The 26,348-nt window shown below is 41.9% G+C and overlaps 1 protein-coding gene across 7 annotated transcripts in view; it reads right to left on the reverse strand.

The window, feature by feature from the left end:
- Nucleotides 1–26,348, reverse strand: part of DYSF (dysferlin) — a 317,684-nt gene that overhangs the window by 200,915 nt on the left and 90,421 nt on the right. For 4 of the 7 annotated variants that reach the window (XM_040419355.1, XM_040419357.1, XM_040419358.1 and 1 more), the window contains exons 16-23: nt 24,952–25,034; nt 23,017–23,052; nt 19,326–19,441; nt 16,466–16,579; nt 15,048–15,225; nt 1,952–2,076; nt 1,530–1,636; nt 449–641 (exon numbers count right to left, since the gene is read on the reverse strand). In XM_040419355.1, coding sequence (XP_040275289.1) covers nt 449–641; nt 1,530–1,636; nt 1,952–2,076; nt 15,048–15,225; nt 16,466–16,579; nt 19,326–19,441; nt 23,017–23,052; nt 24,952–25,034 — 952 coding nt within the window. The remainder of the gene's footprint in view (nt 1–448; nt 642–1,529; nt 1,637–1,951; nt 2,077–15,047; nt 15,226–16,465; nt 16,580–19,325; nt 19,442–23,016; nt 23,053–24,951; nt 25,035–26,348) is intronic. The other 3 variants (XM_040419360.1, XM_040419359.1, XM_040419356.1) reach the window with 1 other exon arrangement.

The following is a 26,348-nucleotide window of genomic DNA, read 5'->3' on the forward strand; positions in this document are numbered from 1 at the left end:
TGGTGACGCTACTGACAGCAGTCATGGATTTGCCAAAAAGCTGACAATGTTTTGTCCAGTGCAGATGAATGCCCAAAGGAAGGGTGGAAGTTAGACTATGTGAACAATCCTAATCATATAAGGAGCTCCCCAGAGGTATCACCTGGAATGAGCCCATGATACCCAACTCTCCTCAGAGAGTCATGCCGGCGTATGGCAAGACGGAGAACAAGAAGAAAACTCTTATCTTGTATTTTGCTAAGAGATCTAGATTCTTCTACATCTACAACCCGATGTCACCTTGTACTTACAGCCAAGCTGTGGTACACCTACCAACCCAATGGGTCAAGTTAAAAAATTAAGAACCTATTACGTTGCAATGGTTATCTGTCCAGTACCTGCCTCAATATGCTCTAAATTAATAAACTTTGCTGACAAATAATCCATTAGCCACAAGACAAGCTCTTACCTCCTCAGCTAGTGACTTAAGCCTCAGTAACCAGTCTTCTGCCTGCTCGAGCATGTCCATAAGCTCACAATCCTCATGCTTTATCTTCAGCGCCGCCTGGACAATCTGACTCAGGTTAGACTGCCGGAATCGAAACAGATAAAGGTCTAGGTGTGTGGTTCCCGGTAATGATGGGACATCTGGTAATGGATAGCTGGGGACAGGAGAAAAGAGGCGCAGTTAATGAGCTTGATGGTATCCTATGAACCGGTTATGGATATGCTGATGAACTAGCAAATATGAAGGCACATTCAATTTACTCCTGCTTTTTTACAATAAAAATCAGCACCTTAAAAGTTCTAAAAAAAAATATAGTAATACTCAATGTATTCATTGTATTCTATGGACTGGATAATGGAAGATCTGATCAATTGACTCATCTCACTGAGTTAATGCAATGTGTTGAGAACCAAGAGCATACCCCTAAATAAACCCAGATCCCAGACAATAAAATTAATTGAGATCCCAGACCCCAAAACAGAACAGATCCAAAACATGACTCCTGAATAAATTTGGACTGCAGACCAGATTCCAAAACCCTTTCAAATACTCAATAAAAAGAAGTTAGAGTCCAGATCACAACCCAGAATCATTTTACTCAAGACCTCAATAAACAATTCTACCCTATTACTAATCAATGCTGGGTCCTAGGGCTGGCTGGTGCCAGGACCTTGTGGGTAAGAGCCTGGAGATGAAAAGCAGGAGTCCCATCTTTGAGTCCACAGGTCCCTTATCATGGTTTGCTGTGGCAGTAATTACACAAATTCACCTAAACGTTTTCCACAGGATTAATGCAATAGGACCAAGTGAATGAAGGACGCATCTCCTGGCTCCAGGTGATATTCACCTTCGGCCTGTTACACCCAGGGTCCTGATATTGGTCTGAAAAAAGGTGGTGAAAAACTAAAAAACTTTTCTCTACTTACAGATCTCTAAATCCAGATCATAATGAGGTGCTTTTTTATCTACGTATAGCATTCTTATTTGGTTAAAAGAGTTTTGGTCTTTAAAAAAATACTTATCCCAGATTAAGTCCATGTACCTGCAGTCACTGATGATGTCATCAATCAGACGTGTGACCAACAAGTCAAGTTCATACTGGGAACACTTTGCTTTAACTGCAAGGTGGACATTTTTTAAGTTAGCTTCCTGCAGACAAAAAGAAACGTGAGATGATCATAAAGCAAGCGTGCTAAATACTACACCACATGTCAGCATAGTAGTTGTATTCAGGCACCGGATTGGAGGCGAGAACCCCAAGACAAATCATCTCACACACCAAGCCTGGACCCCAAGTGTCAGTGAGTCAACTTCCTACACCTCAAGTGTCATTGCTGCAAGTATAAGTGTATTATAATTCACATTTTTATGGATCAATAGTTCAGTTTACATTTTTGGATCAGTGACACACAACTACACTGTACCTGAAAACGTAAAAAAAATTATTCATGTTTCACTACTTGCCAGATTTTCCGCAGCATGATGTAGAATGTTTTGTGCATCAGTCCTGTACCAGATATCCTCCCAATGTGAAGAGAGAACAACTACAGGTTTGACATTTCCCCATGGTAGGTAGTAATACTGACAGCCTAAAAACACAAAAAGAAATACACTTACTGTACAGTATGCTCAAGAATATACCTACCATAATACTGCTCCTAAGTACAAGAATATAACTACTATAATACTGCCTCCTATGTACAGGAATATAACTACTATAATACTGCTCCTATGTACAGGAATATAACTACTATAATACTGCTCCTATGTACAAGAATATAACTACTATAATACTGCTCCTATGTACAAGAATATAACTACTATAATACTGCTCCTATGTACAAGAATATAACTACTATAATACTGCTCCTATGTACAAGAATATAACTACTATAATACTGCCTCCTAAGTACAAGAATATAACTAGTATAAGACTGCTCCTATGTACAAGAATATAACTACTATAATACTGCTCCTATGTACAAGAATATAACTACTATAATACTGCCTCCTATGTACAAGAATATAACTACTATAATACTGCTCCTATGTACAGGAATATAACTACTATAATACTGCTCCTATGTACAAGAATATATCTACTATAATACTGCTCCTATGTACAAGAATAAAACTACTATAATACTGCCTCCTATGTACAAGAATATAACTACTATAATACTGCTCCTATGTACAAGAATATAACTACTATAATACTGCTCCTATGTACAGGAATATAACTACTATAATACTGCTCCTATGTACAGGAATATAACTACTATAATACTGCTCCTATGTACAAGAATATAACTACTATAATACTGCCTCCTATGTACAAGAATATAACTACTATAATACTGCTCCTATGTACAGGAATATAACTACTATAATACTGCTCCTATGTACAAGAATATATCTACTATAATACTGCTCCTATGTACAAGAATAAAACTACTATAATACTGCCTCCTATGTACAAGAATATACCTACCATAATACTGCTCCTAAGTACAAGAATATAACTACTATAATACTGCTCCTATGTACAGGAATATAACTACTATAATACTGCTCCTATGTACAGGAATATAACTACTATAATACTGCTCCTATGTACAAGAATATAACTACTATAATACTGCTCCTATGTACAAGAATATAACTACTATAATACTGCCTCCTATGTACAAGAATATAACTACTATAATACTGCCTCCTATGTACAAGAATATAACTACTATAATACTGCTCCTATGTACAGGAATATAACTACTATAATACTGCTCCTATGTACAAGAATATATCTACTATAATACTGCTCCTATGTACAAGAATAAAACTACTATAATACTGCCTCCTATGTACAAGAATATAACTACTATAATACTGCTCCTATGTACAAGAATATAACTACTATAATACTGCTCCTATGTACAAGAATAGAACTACTATAATACTGCTCCTAAGTACAAGAATATACCTACCATAATACTGCTCCTAAGTACAAGAATATAACTACTATAATACTGCTCCTATGTACAAGAATATAACTACTATAATACTGCCTCCTATGTACAAGAATATAACTACTATAATACTGCTCCTATGTACAATAATATAACTACTATAATACTGCTCCTATGTACAAGAATATAACTACTATAATACTGCTCCTATGTACAATAATATAACTACTACAATACTGCTCCTATGTACAAGAATATAACTACTATAATACTGCTCCTATGTACAAGAATATAACTACTATAATACTGCTCCTATGTACAAGAATATACCTACTATAATACTGCTCCTATGTACGAGAATATAACTACTATAATACTGCTCCTATGTACAAGAATATCACTACTATAATACCGCCTCCTATGTACAAGAATATAACTACTATAATACTGCTCCTATGTACAAGAATATAACTACTATAATACTGCTCTTATGTACAAGGATATAACTACTATAATACTGCTCCTATGTATAAGAATATAACTATTATAATACTGCTCCTATGTACAAGAGTATAACTACTATAATATTGCCTCCTATGTACAAGAATATAACTACTATAATACTGCTTCATATGTACAAGAATATAACTACTATAATACTGCTCCTATGTACAAGAATATAACTACTATAATACTGCTCCTATGTACAAGAATATAACTACTATAATACTGCCTCCTATGTACAAGAATATAACTACTATAATACTGCTCCTATCTACAAGAATATAACTACTATAATACTCCTCCTATGTACAAGAATATAACTACTATAATACTGCTCCTATGTACAAGAATATAACTACTATAATACTGCTCTTATGTACAAGAATATAACTACCATAATACTGCTCCTATGTACAAGAATATAACTACTATAATACTGCCTCCTTTGTACAAGAATATAACTACTATAATACTGCCTCCTATGTACAAGAATATAACTACTATAATACTGATCCTATGTACAAGCATATAACTACTATAATACTGCTCCTATGTACAAGAATATAACTACTATAATACTGCTCCTATGTACAGGAATATAACTACTATAATACTGCTCCTATGTACAAGAATATAACTACTATAATACTGCCTCCTATGTACAAGAATATAACTACTATAATACTGCTCCTATGTACAAGAATATAACTACTATAATACTGCCTCCTATGTACAATAATGTAACTACTATAATACTGCCTTCTATGTACAAGAATATAACTACTATAATACTGCTCCTATGTACAAGAATATAACTACTATAATACTGCTCCTATGTACAAGAATATAACTACTATAATACTGATCCTATGTACAAGAATATAACTACTATAATACTGCGTCCTATGTACAAGAATATAACTACTATAATACTGCTCCTATGTACAAGAATATACGGTAACTACTATAATAATGCTCCTATGTACAAGTATATAACTACTATAATACTGCACCTATGTACAAGAATATAACTACTATAATACTGCTCCTATGTACAAGAATATAACTACTATAATACTGCTTCCTATGTACAAGAATATAACTACTATAATACTGCTCCTATGTGTAAGAATATAACTACTATAATACTGCTCCTATGTACAAGAATATAACTACTATAATACTGCTCCTATGTACAAGAATATAACTAATATAATACTGTCTTCTATATACAAGAATATAACTACTATAATACTGCTCCTATGTACAAGAAAATAACTACTATAATACTGCCTCCTATGTACAAGAATATAACTACTATAATACTGCCTCCTATGTACAAGAATATAACTACTATAATACTGCTCCTATGTACAAGAATATAACTACTATAATACTGCCTCCTACGTACAAGAATATAACTGCTATAATACTGCTCCTATGTACAAGAATATAAGTACTATAATACTGCTCCTATGTACAAGAATATTACTACTATAATACTGCTCCTATGTACAAGAATATAACTACTATAATACTGCTCCTATGTACAAGAATATAACTACTATAATACTGCTCCTATGTACAAGAATATACCTACCATAATACTGCTCCTAAGTACAAGAATATAACTACTATAATACTGCTCCTATGTACAAGAATATAACTACTATAATACTGCTCCTATGTACAAGAATATAACTACTACAATACTGCCTCCTATGTACAAGAATATAACTACTATAATACTGCTCCTATGTACAAGAATATAACTACTATAATACTGCTCCTATGTACAAGAATATAACTACTATAATACTGCTCCTATATACAAGAATATATCTACTATAATACTGCCTCCTATGTATAAGAATATAACTACTATAATACTGCTCCTATGTACAAGAATATAACTACTATAATACTCCCTCCTATGTACAAGAATATAACTACTATAATACTGCTCCTATGTACAAGAATATAACTACTATAATACTGCTCCTATGTACAAGAATATAACTACTATAATACTGCCTCCTATGTACAAGAATATAACTACTATAATACTGCTCCTATGTACAAGAATATAACTACTATAATACTGTCTTCTATATACAAGAATATAACTACTATAATACTGCTCCTATGTACAAGAAAATAACTACTATAATACTGCCTCCTATGTACAAGAATATAACTACTATAATACTGCCTCCTATGTACAAGAATATAACTACTATAATACTGCTCCTATGTACAAGAATATAACTACTATAATACTGCCTCCTACGTACAAGAATATAACTGCTATAATACTGCTCCTATGTACAAGAATATAAGTACTATAATACTGCTCCTATGTACAAGAATATTACTACTATAATACTGCTCCTATGTACAAGAATATAACTACTATAATACTGCTCCTATGTACAAGAATATAACTACTATAATACTGCTCCTATGTACAAGAATATACCTACCATAATACTGCTCCTAAGTACAAGAATATAACTACTATAATACTGCTCCTATGTACAAGAATATAACTACTATAATACTGCTCCTATGTACAAGAATATAACTACTACAATACTGCCTCCTATGTACAAGAATATAACTACTATAATACTGCTCCTATGTACAAGAATATAACTACTATAATACTGCTCCTATGTACAAGAATATAACTACTATAATACTGCTCCTATATACAAGAATATATCTACTATAATACTGCCTCCTATGTATAAGAATATAACTACTATAATACTGCTCCTATGTACAAGAATATAACTGCTATAATACTGCCTCCTATGTACAAGAATATAACTACTATAATACTGCTCCTATGTACAAGAATATAACTACTATAATACTGCTCCTATATACAAGAATATAACTACTATAATACTGCCTCCTATGTACAAGAATATAACTACTATAATACTGCCTCCTATGTACAAGAATATAACTACTACAATACTGCCTCCTATGTACAAGAATATAACTACTATAATACTGCTCCTATGTACAAGAATATAACTACTATAATACTGCTCCTATGTACAAGAATATAACTACTATAATACTGCCTCCTAGCTGTGAGGACGTGTGTCAGTAGCTCTCCTGAGGCTTTGGATGTCTGGAGAAAGCCCAGGGCGGGGCCACTCTTGGTGGGGATGCTCCCCAAGCAAGGCCCAGGCTCCAAGGCCTATTCTGGGAAATAATTCCCAGTCTTCTCACTCCATGGATAATTATCCAGAAGTTTCTTTGGAAGGAAGGAATGTTCCGAGTGTTGCCAGTCCCAGTGCAGCAGGAAGCAAAGATGAAAAGAAAATGTTGGAAGTAAAGAAGGAGACATCACTGAGTAAGACCATGGCTCAGGTGTGCAATCCACCCCACCCGCAGGCAGACAGAGGAGAACATCTCTGGAGAAGCAGACCATGCAGGAGAATCTGCAGCAGCCTGTCCTGATACGGTCTGACCGCACACGTTACGGGAGTGGGAACAGCGCAAAAGTCGCCAACCCGACAGATGAGACCAGAGGGAATACTGAAGGAAGGCTTCATGGGGCCACAAGTGCAGTTACTGAGAAGAACCAGGGGCCCAGTCCCCAATCTGGAGATAGTAACCTCGCAGCAGTGACCACGGCTGCACCAAGTCCAGTGCAAGGACCAAGCAGAGGGACGCCTGTAAGGAGCCATTCTGTGAGTACACAACCCCCCAATACTCAGCGTGCACCAGAACTATGTCTGGCCGAGCGGATCCCAGCTCTGGTCAAGAGACTGGAGACATTAAAAAGAACAAAACTACAGCTGCAGAAACAGATAGATTGTGTCTATAAGCTAAAGGCAGCAAACCCCAACAATCAGGCCGTCCATGACAAGAAGCTGAGCTCCCTCGCTGTGCAGCTCGCTGAGACTGTGCAGGACATGGAGGCTGTACTGGAGCAGATGGGACCAGTCGCTGAATCCTTCAGGAACCAGCAAAGACTTGAGGGACATGGGGGAAGACCTGCGCCAGAACCATCTCCATCTAAACCCAAGTCTCCAACCTGTCCAGATGACACCCAGCAGGCCGGTGCAAGACCAGTCCTCAGACCAGCCAGCTTCCCTTTTGAGAAAGGGAATTTGTACAGAGAAGTGGGAGAAAGTGTCCAGCAACAGCAAAGACCTGCAGAGACTCCTCAAAAGGTACCACAAGTCCCAGCGGTTTGTATTGTGAAGCAGGACAAGCCAGAAGGTAACTCTGCAGTAGCAGTGCAGTCACCACAAGCCCTGGGGGGCAGTAGAGAGCAGCAGGACTGTGAGCTCTCGCCTGAAGGTAACTCTGCAGTAGCAGTGCAGTCACCACTAGCCCTGGGGGGCAGTAGAGAGCAGCAGGACTGTGGACTCTCGCCTGAAGGTAACTCTGCAGTAGCAGTGCAGTCACCACAAGCCCTGGGGGGCAGTAGAGAGCAGCAGGACTGTGGACTCTCGCCTGAAGGTAACTCTGCAGTAGCAGAGCAGTCACCACAAGCCCTGGGGGGCAGTAGAGAGCAGCAGGACTGTGGACTCTCGCCTGAAGGTAACTCCGCAGTAGCAGTGCAGTCACCACAAGCCCTGGGGGGCAGTAGAGAGCAGCAGGACTGTGGACTCTCGCCTGAAGGCAGCAGTGCAGCAGAGAGCTCACAGGTCATGGCTCAGCAGGACTGTCGGGGCTCTGTACAGCAGGATCATACTGCTAGTGACTGCATTTATATGACTGTATGTGATGTTACTGATGATGTTTCTGCAGAGGGGAGCGCTTCACAGTGTGTGTGGGATTTGGGGTCATCTCTAGAGTCAGGTTCACCATTAGATCAGCCTTCAGAGGCTTGTGACTCGCAGAGTATTATGGATGATGGTGGGGAGGGGGCTATACAGTCTGATGCACAGCACTTCCCCCCTTTAGTTACACCAGGAGTGTCAGACCCTCATAGTGCAGGCGGTCAGCAGCCACCACAGCGCCCCCAAGTACAGCAGGAGGGTGGAACTGGTGGTGTCTCCTCTGGTAATGCCTGGAGCCGTGGGTCACCATCCTTCAGGTCTAATGTGAACTATACAGGCCAGGCTTTTAAGAGGAGGAACGTGGTCAGGTTCAGACATAGAGGGGCCAAGGAGGAGTTGCCTGACAGGAGGTTTGTGGTCCGTGAACTTCTGTGCCGCCAAATGGGTTTCCTGCCATCTAACATCCTGGCAGTGATAAACCTTCCTGACAGGCAGGGGTATGACGTCAGTTTTAAACTCATGTCTGACCTGGACCGCTTCTGGGCTCATTTCGCCCGGGTGAGAGATGCTGATGGCTGGAATAAGTTCAGCCTCATCCCCATCTCTAGACCGGACACAGCAAACGTCACCATAATATTCTGGAACGAGTCGGTACCACACCAGGATATTGTTGTATGGCTAAAAAAACACTGTGACCTAATGTCAGATCTGACCAAGACCAGGGACGAGGATGGCATATGGACTGGGGGGTGGAAGGTCCTGGTAAAGTTACGGCAGGTTAACAACATCACCCAACATCTGCCCAACTCATTCTTTATTGGCCGGGAGAAAGGGGTATGCTTCTATGCGGGTCAGCCTAGAAAATGTTTTAAATGCGGAAAGGCCGGTCATATTGCGAGTGTGTGCACCCTGGTAAAATGTAACTTATGCGGGGAGATCGGCCATGTCAGCGCCACCTGCCAGAACATCCGGTGCAACCTGTGTGGCAGGATCGGTCACTCCCACAGGGACTGTCCAGACGCCTGGCATAATGTTTGTAAGGACTTCCCTGATGAGGACTTGCTGGAAGTGGCAGATGACCTAGAGGAGGAGACGCTGTTGTCAGGGTCAGCAGTGACACCGCCCGAGCCTCAGCACAACATGGGTGACAATATGGGAGACATAGTGCCTGACCAGTCCCAGCCAGGAGACACTGAGGGGAACGGGGAGGTCACTGAGCAGGTTGTGGGCATGTCATCTTCTGCCCCTGCATCAATAAATCCGCAGAAGAAACGGAAGAAGGACAAAACCAGCCGTAAGCCTGAGGGGGAATGGACCACTGTCCAAAAACCTTCCAAAAAGAAAGTAGACCCCGGGTCAGGTGTCATGACTATCACAAATAGGTACAGTGTCCTATCAGACTCAGACGCTGAGGAAGAGATGGAGAGAGAGTTAAAGAGGGTGGTAGATGAATTTAATGAGGACCAAGAGGGCGATCCCCCCACAAAAAGGAAACCCCCGCGAGCTAAACGTCTGTCCGAATCAGACATGGAGACAGGTGGTCGGCAGGTGGGCTCAGACTCAGCTCTATGATGATGGGGGGAATATCTCTGCTACTTGTGCTTTGCTTTGCTTTGATGGCTGACTTTACCCTTAAAGTGTTCTCCAGTAATGTGAACAGTGTCAGAGTGAAGAGGACCAGGCATGTGGTTTATGAACATCTAAGGTCTCTTGATGCTGATGTCTTTTTCTTACAAGAGACACGTTTGAATACTTCAGGACTCTTACGGGAAGCCGAGCGTGAATGGCGGTCTGGTCCATCCTTTTGGTCACTGGCTGTAGAACCAAGTGCCGGGGTCTCTATCCTCTTTAACACCAATGATGTAACTATACATAGGTTGACAGAGGTATTGATGGGAAGGTGCCTAATTCTGGAAGTTACTTTTCGGGGTAGGAGGCTCCGTCTTATAAATATCTATGGTTCGCAGACAGTGACTGAAAGGGTTAACCTTTATAATGAAGTGAAGCCATATCTCTTCACATCTATCCCTGTCATCATGGCTGGAGATTTCAATGCCACCAGGACACCTTGTGACAGGACCTCTAATAGGCCTCTTACCAGAGACTCCAAGGTCCTAAACAGAATTATTCAACAGGCTGGGTTGTCAGATGTGTTTGTGCAGAGTGGTCGGAAACCAAAATTTATTTATTTTTGTGGTGAAAGAAGAAGTCGGATAGATTTAGCTCTGGTGAGTCCTACAGAGACCATTGGTGAAAAAGATGAGAAGATCGTCCCTTATTCAGACCATCTGGCCTTATATTTCTGTTTGGGTGTCACAAAGTGTTCTGGGACAGGTAGAGGGTTATGGAGACTTAATTCCAGTCTATTAGAAGACCCTTCGGTTCAGAGCCATGTTCACTCTCTTATACGGAGTCAGCTAGAGAGAGTGGACTTTTATGACAATATGGCCGACTGGTGGGAGGATGTCAAGGATGAGATCAGATCCCTCTTAAAGAGACTGTCAGTTATAAAGGGGAAGAGTAAGTATGGCCAGTATCTCAAGCTGCGGAAAGAATTGGAGTCACTATATTCGGCGGGAGGGGATGACCAACAAAGGATAGACCGACTGAAATCTGAGATAAGGCAGTATCAGTACAGCAGGTATACCTCCCTGGTTCTTGAACGGGATTATGGGACCTTAGGGTCTCCTGATCCCTTTGAGAATTGCCGGGAGCGAGTGGCAAATAAATCTGTCACCGGTCTCACTGACCCCCAGGGTGTTTTGCAAGAATCTCGGGAGGGTATCCTGGGGGTGGTGAGATCTTACTATGCTGACTTGTTTCAGAGGAAGGTTTTGGATAGAGACAAGATGACCCAATTCTTGGAGGCAACTCCACTCCCTGATACTAATGATTTGGACTTTTCTCCTTTGACAACAGATTTGACGGTGGCGGAGGTTAAAGAGGCAATTGATAAGTTACATCTGAAGAAGGCACCAGGTCCAGATGGGATAACAGCAGAATTCTATAGGACATTCAGAGACCTCTTGGCCCCAATCCTCGTGGATGTATATACAAATTGTCTAGAAAGTCACCTGATGCCTCCATCCATGAGAGTGTCCTCGCTGATTCTGCTGTCCAAAGGTAAAGAGCCGAGTGACATCAAGAACTGGAGGCCGATTGCCCTCTTGAATGTCGACAGAAAGATTCTGGCAAAAATTCTGTTTTCTAGATTAGTTTGTCTGTCCTCAGCACTGTTGTCAGGCTGTCAGTTTGGCACAGTAGAAGGGCGGAACATCTCTGGAGCAGTCATCTCGATAAGGGAGATGTTTGAGAGATGTAAAGCCCTGAGGGGTGGGAGATATGTTGTGAGTCTTGACCAGGCTAAAGCCTTTGACAGAGTAGATCATGAGTATCTATGGGCCACTTTGTCAAAGTACGGTATTCCGGGGCAATTCATCGATTGGCTGAAGACTCTGTATTGCGAGGCTGAGAGCTTTCCTCTGGTCAATGGTTGGCAGGGTGATACCTTCAGGGTAGAGGCAGGGGTGAGACAGGGTTGCCCACTGAGTCCGCTGCTGTATGTATTTGCCTTAGACCCATTCTTGAGGTCACTGCAGGAGTGTGGTTTTCAGGGGGTGCCAGTCCCCCATTGCCTGCCCCTGAGTGTTGTTGCCTATGCGGATGATGTGACTGTAGTGATATCTGAGCCTCGTGAGGTGGAGATGTTGTCTGCGGCCATCAGAAGTTATTCGGAGGCCTCAGGGTCTCTGGTCAACCTTGAGAAGAGTCAAGCTCTCTGGATATCAGACAGTGATCCAGACTTTGATCTGCCACAATTTGTGAGAGCCTCCACCTATATTAAAATCCTAGGGGTCAAATTTGGGAGGAATGATAACGCCAAACTAAATTGGGAAGAGAAGTTGGAAGCCGGAGATGCAAAGGTTCAGCGATGGAAGAACTGGAGGCTGACCTATAGAGAAAGGGTTAAAATGTTGAAGACTTACCTGGTCCCTGTCTTCTTGTATGTCTCTATCGTTTTTCCTTTGCCGGAATCTTTCTCCGCTAGGCTCTTTAGCCTGTTCTTCCAACTGTTGTGGGGGAACAGGTTGAACCTGATAAAAAGAGGGATCACCTACCTACAGAGGAGAGAGGGTGGGTTGGATATGCTGAATCCAAGGGTGTTCTTTGACTCCATGTTTCTAAAAGTTAATTTTGGTTGCCTGGACTCAGAGAACAGCTTCCTGTGGGTGAATAGTATCAGGGACTGGATAATGCCTTTTGCAGAGTCTTGGGTGCGAGGCGGCAGTCTCAAGAGGGGTCGATGGACGAGTGACTACCTCCCCCAGTACCTGGACTATGGGCTGAAGTGTGTGAGAAGGTGGAAGATAGAGAAGTCCTACATTGAGGGTAAGCCAAGGAAAGATCTATACGTGAGGGTCTGTAGGGCTTACTTTTGTTCTCCACTTGTCTTGAGGGATTGTGTGACTAGCACTTTACAAGAAAGTCTGAAGCTCCTCAATGGGAAACGACTCCCCGCCAAATTATTTGACATAGCTTGGTTGTCATTACATGGAAAGCTATTTGTTAGGGGTAACCTGAAATTTTTAAGTGTTTCAGATAGGAACTGTCCTCTCGGTTGTCAGCAGGAGGAGACGATGGAGCACTTAATATCTGACTGCAGGGGTGGGAGGAGAATATGGGAAGAGGTGTCACAAAAGCTAAACATCCCATTACTGCAGTCCCTGACTTATGCTGATATAATCTATGCTGTTCCATCCAGAAATAGGAATGTAGACAGGGGGACAATGTACCTGATCATATCTGTCATAAAATACTACCACTGGCACATGAGAACCCGCGTGTCTATACACAATGAGCCATTCCACCACACCACAGCCGTAAGCCAAATAATGTCTGAGCTCCAGTGGGTTAAGTCATTAGAGATAAGGAGTAACCCGAATAATAGGAAATTATGGAGAAATGTGTCTTTGGTTTAAAACAGAAAATATGATGTTATTTTGTGTGGGTTTTTTTTGTTTTTTTTCTCTTCTTTTTCCTTCCCAGCAAATGTGGACTTTCTAAGTTTAATATGATTCTATAGTCATTTTAGTTGAGTAGTCATTGTGTGTACAATGCCTGTTATTTTTTGTTTTTGTAAGAATGTATTTTAATTGTATTTTTTTGTTTGTTTTCACAATAAAAATTGCCTCCTATGTACAAGAATATAACTACTATAATACTGCTCCTATGTACAAGAATATAACTACTATAATACTGCTCCTATGTACAAGAATATAACTACTATGATACTGCTCCTATGTACAAGAATATAACTACTATAATACTGCTCCTATGTACAAGAATATAACTACTATAATACTGCTCCTATGTACAAGAATATAACTACTATAATACTGCTCCTATGTACAAGAATATAACTACTATAATACTGCTCCTATGTACAAGAATATAACTACTATAATACTGCTCCTATGTACAAGAATATAACTACTATAATACTGCTCCTATGTACAAGAATATAACTACTATAATACTGCCTCCTATGTACAAGAATATAACTACTATAATACTGCTCCTATGTACAAGAATATAACTGCTATAATACTGCTCCTATGTACAAGACCATAACTACTATAATACTGCTCCTATGTACAAGACTATAACTACTATAATACTGCTCCTATGTACAAGAATATAACTACTATAATACTGCCTCCTATGTACAAGAATATAACTACTATAATACTGCTCCTATGTACAAGAATATAACTACTATAATACTGCCTCCTATATACAAGAATATAACTACTATAATACTGCTCCTATGTACAAGAATATAACTACTATAATACTGCCTCCTATGTACAAGAATATAACTACTATAATACTGCTCCTATGTACAAGAATATAACTGCTATAATACTGCTCATATGTACCTTGCTTCTATTACAAAGCATTGCTGTATAATCCACACAAGTGTTTTTCTTGCGGTGCTTTTACACTGGCTTTCACTACAGTATGAGCACAGAGGACTCCTGACAGTAGAGTAGTCCTCGTTACTGTCCATTATAGAAGGGCAGATGATCTGTTAGCATGGCAAACCATGATACTTTCTGTGACGTTCTATGGATCGTCTGTGCTCCGTGGTGACCTGTGGGGTCGGTATATACTATTTTATGTCTATTTCTTATGTTGAGAGGTCTGCACATTATACAGGAACAGCTCTACATACACAGTCTATTTATTAGCAATTAAGAGGCCGGCAGATTGTACGCCGTTTGTATACTCAGCCCGGGCGCTCTGCACAATTGCTACCACACCATTCACATCTCTCACCATCAAACACGGCCCGGCTGTACTGTGTGTTGGAGGCCAGAGGTAAGCAGGTGGTGTCAAACTTATTGCCGTAGTTCCCAATGCTGACTTCAAACTGAATGGCATCATCGACATCCTGAAGCATCGTCGCCGAGTAGAAGGCAGCAAAGAGGCAGTACTTCCGCCTCCGGAGATATTTCTAGAAGATAAAATCAGTTCTATCTACAATAGTTCTATTCATTGTGTACACATTAATGTCATGAAGATGGAAGAAGAGAATCACAGCTCGGATAGAAGCTTCTAAAAATATTAAGGATATTACTAACTTTCCAGGGTCCCGTCTGTATCCAATCCCAGGAGCCAATTAATCCGTTCAGTTCAGAGGCTCAACACAAGCCCAAAATATGCCACTGCGCTAGTGCCCCACCACCTTCTCTTATAACATGGAGGCACATTTGGTATCATCAGGGCACCGTATGACACTATTATGTAGGCATTATTAGATGCGCACTGTATGCGGTATAGGGGTCCCCCAAGTTACAATATATTGGTTCCGGGTCAACCATTGCAAGTTGAAACCATTGTCCCAACTCTCTCCCGATGGTAGATGTTGGAAGAATGGGTCCGCCATGTTTGATTTCAACACATCCGATCCTTTTGTTTTCAAGGACTTAAGCCACCCTCCGAGATATCTAACAGTTGCTACTTCCCCTCTCTTTATTGAGAGCACACTTGGAAAGCCTAGTGTGCATGCATACGGGGGAGCTAGAAGGAATAGCTGTTGGACAAATGCTCGTTCCTCAGCTATCTAAGGTGTGTGGCCCCTAGAGTCACGCAGACCTTTACAATTAAAGGTCCGGACCATATTAAAAGTCAATTAAACATAATCTTGTGTAGGTTTCCTGATTTACAATAACCTCCATTTTTAAATTGTAAATATTATAGTTCATGGAGGCACATGTACGTTCTTTAGTATACTATAACCTGACTGTTAGTATTGTGGTTATTCACATTTTTATTTACTGTAGTTCTCTCAGTTTTATTTCATGTTTTTATTCCACAGAATTACATAAAATCAACCGTGACACATCCCGACCAGCGCCACCAATTAGGCTTTTGGAAGAGATTCATACATTGAAGGTAAGCCCACAGGATCCCAACACATAGTCCATCAAAGCTCCCCCAATGGTATTTATGACTTGTACAAACAATCAGAACAGAAATTAGCCCTTTCCACGTGGAATTCCAACATTGAAAAAAAAAAAACATCCGCAACCCAATTAAGATAATTTATGCCTTCCTGATTAAGAGTGAACGTTCCAGTCCACAAATTGTTCCCAGGTAAACAGTAAGAAATCTGCTCAGTCATTTAGGAGGAATTAACAGATGTTCCCTCTACTTTTAAGCAGATCATTTTGTCCATGTGGAGCGGTCATTACCTCAACTCGTAAGATGTCATCGGAAGAAATGTCTTCCACCTTCTGTTCTGTATGTTCCACCAGCTTGGTCTCCAGTTCCAGTAGGACACGTCCTCGGTAAGCTACACCTTCTCCCTGGCAGACCAAAAGAAAGGTCATCTTAACTGGAAAGTACAGGACAGTATTAGAGCACATTACATGAACTGAAGCTACAACCTTTATGAAGACTGAGTTGAGAGATGAGAAAGAAGAGGTTGAACCAAGATGTCCATGGAACGTTAGTAAGGTCTCTCCCAGCAGCCTCAGGTTCAAATTTTGGGCAAAACAATCACTTATATACTTACTGTAGCAGGTGAGAATGGTGTTTTTGTGCAAAATTATGTAAGATTCAATGAGGTTCAATGATCAATATGTTCAGGTAAAGGGGTTATTTCCATCTCATAAAGTTATGGTATAATGTCAGGATGTGTCATTATTTTACGATCAGTGGCATAACTATTGGGGTTGCACCAGTCGAAGTTGCAACCAGTCCTAGAAGCTAGGGGGGCCCACAGGCTGCCTCATCTCATTTAGGCTGATTGTACTTGTTTGATCTCCTTTCTGATTTTCTTTGATGTCTGGCAGCCAAGGTATCATAAATCTGAGATGCTTCAGTGGAGGAGACGCAGAAAGAAGATTTATGATGCACATGGAATATCAGATTAACCTCGTTAATGCCAAAAGTAGCAGTAGGCCAATATATAGTCAAGGAAAGAAGCTGTGGAGAAAAATGCAGATGGGAGGTGCAAGGATTACAGTGCTCTAATAGAATTTGTCTGCATTTAAGAGACTGTCCAGCTCTACAGAATATTGTACTCCACCCCAACCGCTACATACAGTGGTGGTGGTGGTGGTGTGAAGGGGTATGCACAAACTAATGTCAGGCCCACATCAGGACCAACTAAGTTAAAGTTGTATGTTCATGCATTGGTGGACACCAGAGAACAAGAGTACAAAAAGCACAGTATGATGTGAAAGCCCCCTTGCTCTGGCAAACACCTTAGATGCTGAAGTCACTATTGAGAAGCAGATGGCTCCATTCAGAGAACTTGTAATCACTGGCTGCTAGCGCTGCATTAGTGGGTCACTTTAAGAGATCTAGCAAAGCTGTGAAAAATGTTAGGACGGGCAGCTGGTGAGCGTGAGGAATAGCATAATGCTGAACATTTTCACAAGGGCCCGCAAGCCCTTAGTTATGCCCATGTTTAGAATCGTTTTCAGTCTGACCTTGAAAGTGATGGGGGGCACTTCACTGTTTTCCACAGCACGGCGCCACTTCTGGCCACTCGGCTGGGCAGGAAGCTGCAGATAGCCCTTTATGTATCTGTGCTGAAGTTGGCCAGTGCATTGTTGTGCAAAGAGAGACTGTAAAGGGGCCACAGCTTTGAATCATCCCTTCATCGGTGGGGATTCCAGAGGTCGGACTCCCACGGATCATAGCTACGGTATATAGACTCACCTAAAGAATTATTAGTGCCACCATACTAATACGGTGTTGGATCCCCTTTTGCCTTCAGAACTGCCTTAATTCTACGTGGCATTGATTCAACAAGGTGCTGATAGCATTCTTTAGAAATGTTGGCCCATATTGATAGGATAGCATCTTGCAGTTGATGGAGATTTGAGGGATGCACATCCAGGGCACGAAGCTCCCGTTCCACCACATCCCAAAGATGCTCTATTGGGTTGAGATCTGGTGACTGTGGGGCCATTTTAGTACAGTGAACTCATTGTCATGTTCAAGAAACCAATGTGAAATGATTGGAGCTTTGTGACATGGTGCATTATCCTGCTGGAAGTAGCCATCAGAGGATGGATACATGTTCTCATTCTGTTTACGCCAAATTCGGACTCTACCATTTGAATGTCTCAACAGAAATCGAGACTCATCAGCCCAGACAACATTTTTCCAGTCTTCAACAGTCCAATTTTGGTGAGCTCGTGCAAATTGTAGCCTCTTTTTCCTATTTGTAGTGGAGATGAGTGGTACCCGGTGGGGTCTTCTGCTGTTGTAGCCCATCCGCCTCAAGGTTGTGTGTGTTGTGGCTTCACAAATGCTTTGCTGCAGACCTCGGTTGTAACGATTGGTTATTTCAGTCAACGTTGCTCTTCTATCAGCTTGAATCAGTCGGCCCATTCTCCTCTGACCTCTAGCATCCACAAGGCATTTTCGCCCACAGTACGGCCGCATACTGGATGTTTTTCCCTTTTCACACCATTCTTTGTAAACCCTAGAAATGGTTGTGCGTGAAAATCCCAGTAACTGAGCAGATTGTGAAATACTCGGACCGGCCCGCCTGGCACCAACAACCATGCCACGCTCAAAATTGCTTAAATCACCTTTCTTTCCCATTCTGACATTCAGTTTGGAGTTCAGGAGATTGTCTTGACCAGGAGCACCCCCCTAAATGCATTGAAGCAACTGCCATGTGATTGGTTGACTAGATAATTGCATTAATGAGAAATAGAACAGGTGTTCCTAATATTTCTTTAGGTGAGTGTATGCTATCACTTTATGAGCTGCACAGAGCTAGTGATTTGCCTTGAAAGAAGAAGAATCTCTATAGGATAATGTAGAGCAAACTCATGGAGACCTTGTATGGATGGAATTCACCATCTTCATCAATAGCTACACCTTTACATCCTTAAGTGGTAGCAGTTATGTGAGTATATGTGTAGACATCAATGTATTTGATGGCACAAGGGCTACAGAAATGAGACGTCTGTTGTCATCAGTATTTCAGTAGCTTTGTGTCTTCAAGTGATTACTTCTCAGTACAGAAGACATCATATATTTAATGTACAGCGATGAGACATTTTACACGTTCTCTTCTTTCCTCACCTTCCCCATATTGAGCTCTTCATACGGATCCGGAAATCCTGTAAATTCTCTTGGGCTTCCATAAAGGTTCACATAACAAGGTCCAAAGGTCGGAAGGAACCCCAGACTGTCGTCAACTAGAAAAATAGACCAAGGTCCAAAATGACTTTCATAGACACAACCAGAGATCTATCTTCTGCTTACAATGCGCAAAATTACTTCAGTTCTGAGAAATCAGCCCATCCCAAATGTCCTCCTCTAAGGGAGGGCACCCTGAGTGTCAGTGTCATTATCCTGTCCCCCAAGTGTCAGTGTCATTATCTTGTACCCCAAGTGATAGTGTATGACTGTCCAATACCCCAAGTGTCAGTGTTTCCTTGTTGCCAATATAAGATCCCACAAGACAATGAGAATGCAATGCAAAAACCTGCAGTATATCCTATAGGTACCTACCTTGTAAGCCCCTACCTGTCCCTTAGTATAGCCTTGAGTCATGCCAAACCAGAGACACCTATCTGTAGATATCATTGTTTTGGGGTTCTTGCAACTCACCAGTACAAAGTAGAGTTCTGGTTGGCTGGGTGTGAAGAACTTGGAGAAGATCTTGGGCAGTATTGGTTCTCCTAGTGGAGACACATATGGAGTGTGGACACTTACAGTACAGGTAGTGCCCTATTCTGCACTGATGAGGATCAGAAACTGCGAAACAAATGTCCCTGGCATGGCTGAAATCCCTAGTCATAAAACCAAATATTAAGTGAAGGGATCTTCTCCAAGTAGATGTCTGCCTGTAATGAAGGAGGATAGAACCTCTACATTCTGGTCAGGTAGAGAGGTCTGGAATATCCCCTTGTAGGGTTATAAGGCTGGGACTGCATGGCACGACACCCATCACCCAACCCTATGTCACTTTATACAATTCAGCTAGTGTTGAGCGAATCAAAGCGAAACCAAATGACTTAGATTAGAATTTCGGGAAAAATTAGATTCACCGCAAATTTGAATTTCCTCGTTCTTCATGGTAACGAATCTATTTTTCCGGAAATAGCAGCAAAAATAAAAAATACGTACTCACCTTATCAATTTGCCTTGCTCACAGAGCGGCCATCTTGATTGAAGATACTCGCACGGAGTATTGTGTGACGTCACCATGCTAGCGACCTGGCCAGGGGCTGTGACGTCACCGCGCCTGGCCAGTGTGATGATGTGATGACATCATCACATCACAGCGCAAGATTTAGCATGGTGTCTTCAATCAAGATGGCAGCAACTGCCTCTCCGCGAGCAAATGGATGAGGTGAGTATGTATTATTTTTTTTCGACCAGATTAATCCCTGTAAGCCCACAATTGAAGCATTGATGAACGTAGCATCTGAGGGGTTCAATGACGGGGGCGGCGTGATCGCTATTCCCCATCATTGCGCCCGCTATATACAATGAAATGCACTTCGTGACAAAGTAATTCGTCATGAATAGAATTTTTCATAACTTCGCTCATCACTAAATGCAGCCTCACAAGCAAATGAGGTCAAAACGCAAATTATAAGCCATCGGTACTGAGACCTCCGAGTTGTAGAACATCTAACACTGCTGGATATTTCTCAGATTCTGGGGTTGCAGCAACTGGCGAGTTACACTGCAACACCATCTAGTTCAATGGCTGCACAGCGCTCGCATGACAGTGCGGCCAAGCTCTCCACGTAGCCGTAGGTTCAATATCTCATACAAGAATGTCCTCCCCACTTTCCACGTAGATACTCCATGGTATGGCCAAGTAACTGAGAATGGACATACAGGACTTCTCTTCCAGACGTCTTCAGGATGTGACTCCCAAGCAATGCAGCAAGATGGTGGCACGTGCAGGCAGTGACAGCGTGTTCATAGCGGTGCAAATCTCACGCAAAATGTCTTGTGCCTATAACTGAACTTACATAGGAGATCTGACACCATTTTACTGGTTACATTTGTACATAATATTAAAGGCTAAGTAAACCTTCGGGCAATTTTTTTTATGAATGTATTTTACTCATTTTGGGCAAAAAATCTTTTTTTCAGCCGTTTTTGAGAAACAGGGGTTAAAAATCAGTTTGTTTGCAGAGTATGAAGTCTCAGTCCTGTCTCAATTAAGCCATATTCTTATCAGTTTGATAAGAATTTAGCTAAAATGAGTGTTAATGAGGTCAGGAGATCCCAGATAAGGCTAACATGAGCCTTCAGCTGACAGGACTGAGAAGTGATACTCTACAAGCAGACAGATTTTTAACCCCAACGGCTGAAAATGTAAAAAAAAAAATTTTGCCCAAAATAAGTAAAATGCTATCATAAAAAAATTACCTTGCCTTTTCAGCTCACCTCGCCTTTGAACCCTTTACAGCTCACCCTGCCTTTTAACCTTTCCTGCTGTCCCTGTGTTTAAACCCTTTCCAGCTCTCCCCATCTTTGAACCCTTTTCAGCTAACCCGCGTTTGAACTGTTTTCAACTTTCCCTGCCTTTGAACTCTTTTCTCATTTCCCTGTCCTTGAATCTTTTTCTGTGATCTCCATCTTTGAACCCGTTCCAGCTCTCCACACCTTTGATCCCTTTCCAGCTCAACCCACCTCTAGACCCTTTCCAGCTCTACCCGCCTTTGACTACTTCCTAGCTTCTCCCACCTTTGAACCCTTTCCAGTCCCTCCCCCCAACCCCACGCTTTTGGACCCTTTCCGGCTCTCTGAGTCTTTGAACCCTTTCTGGTTCTCCCAGTCTTTAACCCTTCCCAGATTTCCCGTCTTTGAACCCTTTCCAGCTCTCCTCGCCTTTGAACCCTTTCCAGCTTTTCCCCCCTTTGAACCCTTTCCAGCTCTCCCTGCCTTTGAACCTTTTCCTGCTGTCCCTGTCTTTGAACCCTTTTCAGCTAACCCGCGTTTAAACTCTTTCCAACTTTCCCTGCCTTTGAATCCTTTCCAGCCCTAAGGGTGGAAAGGGTTCAGAGGTTCAATGACAGGTTCTCCCTTTCCTGTCCTCTCCATCTTTGAACTCTTTCCAGATCTCCTCACCTCTGAACCCTTTCAAGCTCAACCCACCTCTGAACCCTTTCCAGCTCAACCCACCTCTGAACCCTTTCCAGCTCAACCCACCTCTGAACCCTTTCCAGCTCAACCCACCTCTGAACCCTTTCCAGCTCAACCCACCTCTGAACCCTTTCCAGCTCAACCCACCTCTGAACCCTTTCTAGCTCTACCCACCTTTGACCACTTCCCCGTTCCCCCCCCCCCCCCGTCTTTGAACCCTTTCCAGCCCACCCCCTTGAACCCTTTCCAGCCCTATATCCTTTATTTTATGTAAAGCCCAAAACTGAATCCCAAATCTTTTACAGCATATCAAGCACAAAAATAAATCTTATATTCAAGCTGTGGCCTAACCCTCAGAAGGGGGAAATACTACATAGGGATCACAGATTTTTTTTATCTCTCTTTTTATACATCCTAAAATTGTATTTGCTTTTGCAGCTGCTTCCTGACACACCCAAGTCCTTTTCTTGTTCTACTGACCACCATTTTTATTCCATTTAATAAAGTACGGTTGCTGTCCTTCTATGGAACCTGGAGAACCCTTTTAAAATGGAGAATGGAGTTCAAAATGGAGCTGTGCTACATCTGCTAATCCTTTTTATCCCACAGTATATGATGGAAATGATTGACCTGAATCTACAAGAAATCTTATAGGACGTACAGTTAGGAATCGTGGGCGGCTTCCCCGTGGTTTCATCTGAAGCACAAAGAAACAAGTCGTGGTTAGAGACGATAGAAATGATGTAACGTGATTACAGAAGACAAGGCAATGGATGGGTCATGGTACATGGCTGGTTATGAATGAACAGGATCCATGCATGAAGAGGTTAATAAAGTACTAGCAAATACTGAAGGAAGGGATGGAAATGCGTTAACCACTCATGGCACAGGTTCAGTCTGCTCATAAGGCTGGAATCCCACATGCAGGTTTTACTAGTCGTATAGGCATGCAACGCCACTCGGTGAAGCTTGTGATCAGAAGGGGGCACCTCCTGCTTCCTAACATAACACAATTTTCTGCAGCCACCACTAGGGGGACCTCAATGCATACAGAAGTTCTGCAGCTTGAGTATTAACTGTATGAATCCATATGCAGTGAGCTCCACCTTGTGGTGGCCGTAGGAAAATGTAGAACTTGGAGACACATCTCGTAGACATTTAATGTTATTGTGTCTGGTCGAATGTTAGAAACTGTAATGCAAATTCAAAGATCCCCATTATAGTCAACGGGAGTGGGCGCTTCCATTTTCTTTTTTTTCTTTTTTTCTCCTTTGATGTGAACCTAGCCTTAGAAACCTCAGGAATACCTCTTTAAGGAAGACTGACTTCTGCGGAAAGTCATTTTCCATTTAAACATTTGCATGTCATGTCTTGTTGGGGCCACAAGTGGTGGCTCTATTGTATTGGTTTCTTTGGAAAAAATGACCACGGGCAAAGTGGTAGGAAGTGGTACTGCATGGGAGAAAAATACTTTGAAATTACAACAATGTCTAAGTAAAGTTTGTCAAAAACAGCAGATCTATGGCCGAGCCCCTCACATAATTGTCTAAAATTAGGAATTATTTTATAACTTTATATTGGGAGAGAGGTCCTAAACAACTAATATTTTTAACACTTTATGGTATAGTTCATTTTGCAGGTTAAGAGGAGTAAAACCTAATATACTCTATGCTAAAAGGGAGTAAAAGATGTAACTGTTTTCCTGATAACACGGGTGGTGGCATTGTTGCATTGGTTCCTATGGAAAGATTTGCTAATGGGGCAGTGGTGGAAAGCGGTACTGCAGGCGAATATTTTTACAGCGTCTCAAAAATTTTGATATTTTGCGTACTTCAAAGGGTGAGTAGAAAGAGCAGGCAGGTGAGTGAGCGCTGTGACCGCACGCCCCGCATGTCACCGATGTGTGCTGCATATAACGACCACGTCATGTACACAGCGCGGCGTTACTAAGGCAAAGAACCTGGAGGTTTCAGAAAAGCTGGAAAACATGCAAATGACCCTTAAACGCTATAAAATGAATAGATGCTGGTGTGTCCTTCCCCATGCTTTACATTGCAGTTCTGCTTGCTCAGACCGACTGATAATTGGGTGGGACCAGAATTTGATTTTCATCTTGCTATATAAATGAACGTATTGAAAGTGAACCTTTTAGAACTTATTCTCACTCACCAACTATATACTATCTATATCCCAGAGGCATCTGGGCCCCCAGGGAATCAGGGTCATGGTCCTATTACCTTCCTGGTATGGATCTGTATGTAGCTAGCTCCCTCTAGTGGTGGCTGGAGGCAGCAGATTTTTTATTCTATGATGACTGGAGCTCTGGGGTCTCCTCAACGGCCGATTGCCCATCCACCTCTACATCATATTTGGCTGGTCCTTCCTAAATAGATGCAGTCAGTATGGAGATGTCATCCCTAGTGACTGCCTCCTCCAACCTCCGCTCTCCTCTGCTATTTCTTAGAACCTTTACTAAAAGCTCTGGCCAAAACAAGACCATGCGGTCAGTGTGTCGAGCAGTTAATCCGGGGGTTGGGTTGTCAGAAACAAGTAAAAAAAAAAAACTGACATGCAAGGAAGAAGGGATGAGGCTTACCTTCTAGCTCCCCTCCGGGAGCTGAGATCTTGGACATGTTCAGGTAAGTGGTGCCAATGATATCGTTGTGAGTGAGCCGGTCCCTACAAGACAAGGTCATCATAAGTTTCGGGAGCACACAGGGCGATACTCAATACGGAACTGATTTTACTGTTCCCAACAAAGATTCGCTGCATTATCCATCAGCTGCCACTAGGCGCAGCTCAGTGCAAAGAACTTATATAGAGCTTCCATTGCTACCGATGGTAACTGTATAAATTCCTGTGCACTAAGCTCCCCCTAGTGGAAGCAAGAGATTTATCAATGTATTTATGCCACTGTTCTGGTGTGAAATCTTTGAGACATAGGGTGTTCAGAATAAGCGCCATATTTATCAGAAGTCAGATAAAATAGATGAGGAGGAGGCAACTTTATTATTTTTAATAAAAAATATCTTCTACTTAATAAAAAGAAAATTATGAATTCATCAGAAATGTGCATTTTGAGTTGCCTGGGAGTGTATGATGCACATGTACTAGGAAAATGAGTGGGATCGGGGGCCATACTAAGCTTTGCTGAGGGGGCTGCCACATACTCGTGGCGGGTCCGGCCGCACTATGGCAGCCAATCAAGCTCAGTGCAACATGCTTCCTGAGGGCCTCACTCGCTAGTTGTGTGCTTCTTACTCTGGATCACTGACTTTTGCCTGTTTTCTGACTATGCCGATGTACACTAATTCTGCCCCCGACATGAACTTCTGTTTTTTTGACTTTTTGCTTGTTATCTGACCTTGCTTGGTTTTTAGACCCTGCTAATTTGTGACCTCGCCTTTGTCTGTTGACTTTGTCTCTGAGCCTGAGGTTATTTCCTGGTTTCACTCTGCTGTGTATTTGTCTTAGCTTTTGGATTTTTTTTGAGTCGGTCCTGGTGTTGGTCTGTCTGGTTTTGACCTCTTTCTGTCTCACTAGTCTTTAGTCAAGTCAGGGACCATCACCAAGTTGGGGGCCACCACTTAGGGCTGATCTTGCAAGTAGGTAAGGACAGTGGTGAGGGTGGAGCACAGGGCTGTTCCCTAACCTTCATGATACGGGCCCTATAAGATGTGCGTACGCTCTTGCGAAGGAAGCGTCCCCCCAAACTTGCCAGAAAGTCCCATGCAACATCAAATTGAAAAGTAAGATAGGGCCACCCTTCCATGGGACCCGAGTCACACGCAGACACCCTATTAGCTGCGTGGCTGCCTTGAATCCCATTTTACCACTGCTCCCTCTAGTGGCTGCCAGAGGAACAACACCCGATGGTCCACGAGTTCAAGCCTGATAAAGTATTTAGCGGCCAACGTTGGCTCTTTCTGCCTCAATTCATATCATCAGCAGTAAAAAAAAATCGAGGAGTGAGTTACATTTTACAAGCTGAGA

This window comes from Bufo bufo, chromosome 2, assembly GCF_905171765.1.
Source record: "Bufo bufo chromosome 2, aBufBuf1.1, whole genome shotgun sequence".
Classification (NCBI taxonomy): domain Eukaryota; kingdom Metazoa; phylum Chordata; class Amphibia; order Anura; family Bufonidae; genus Bufo; species Bufo bufo.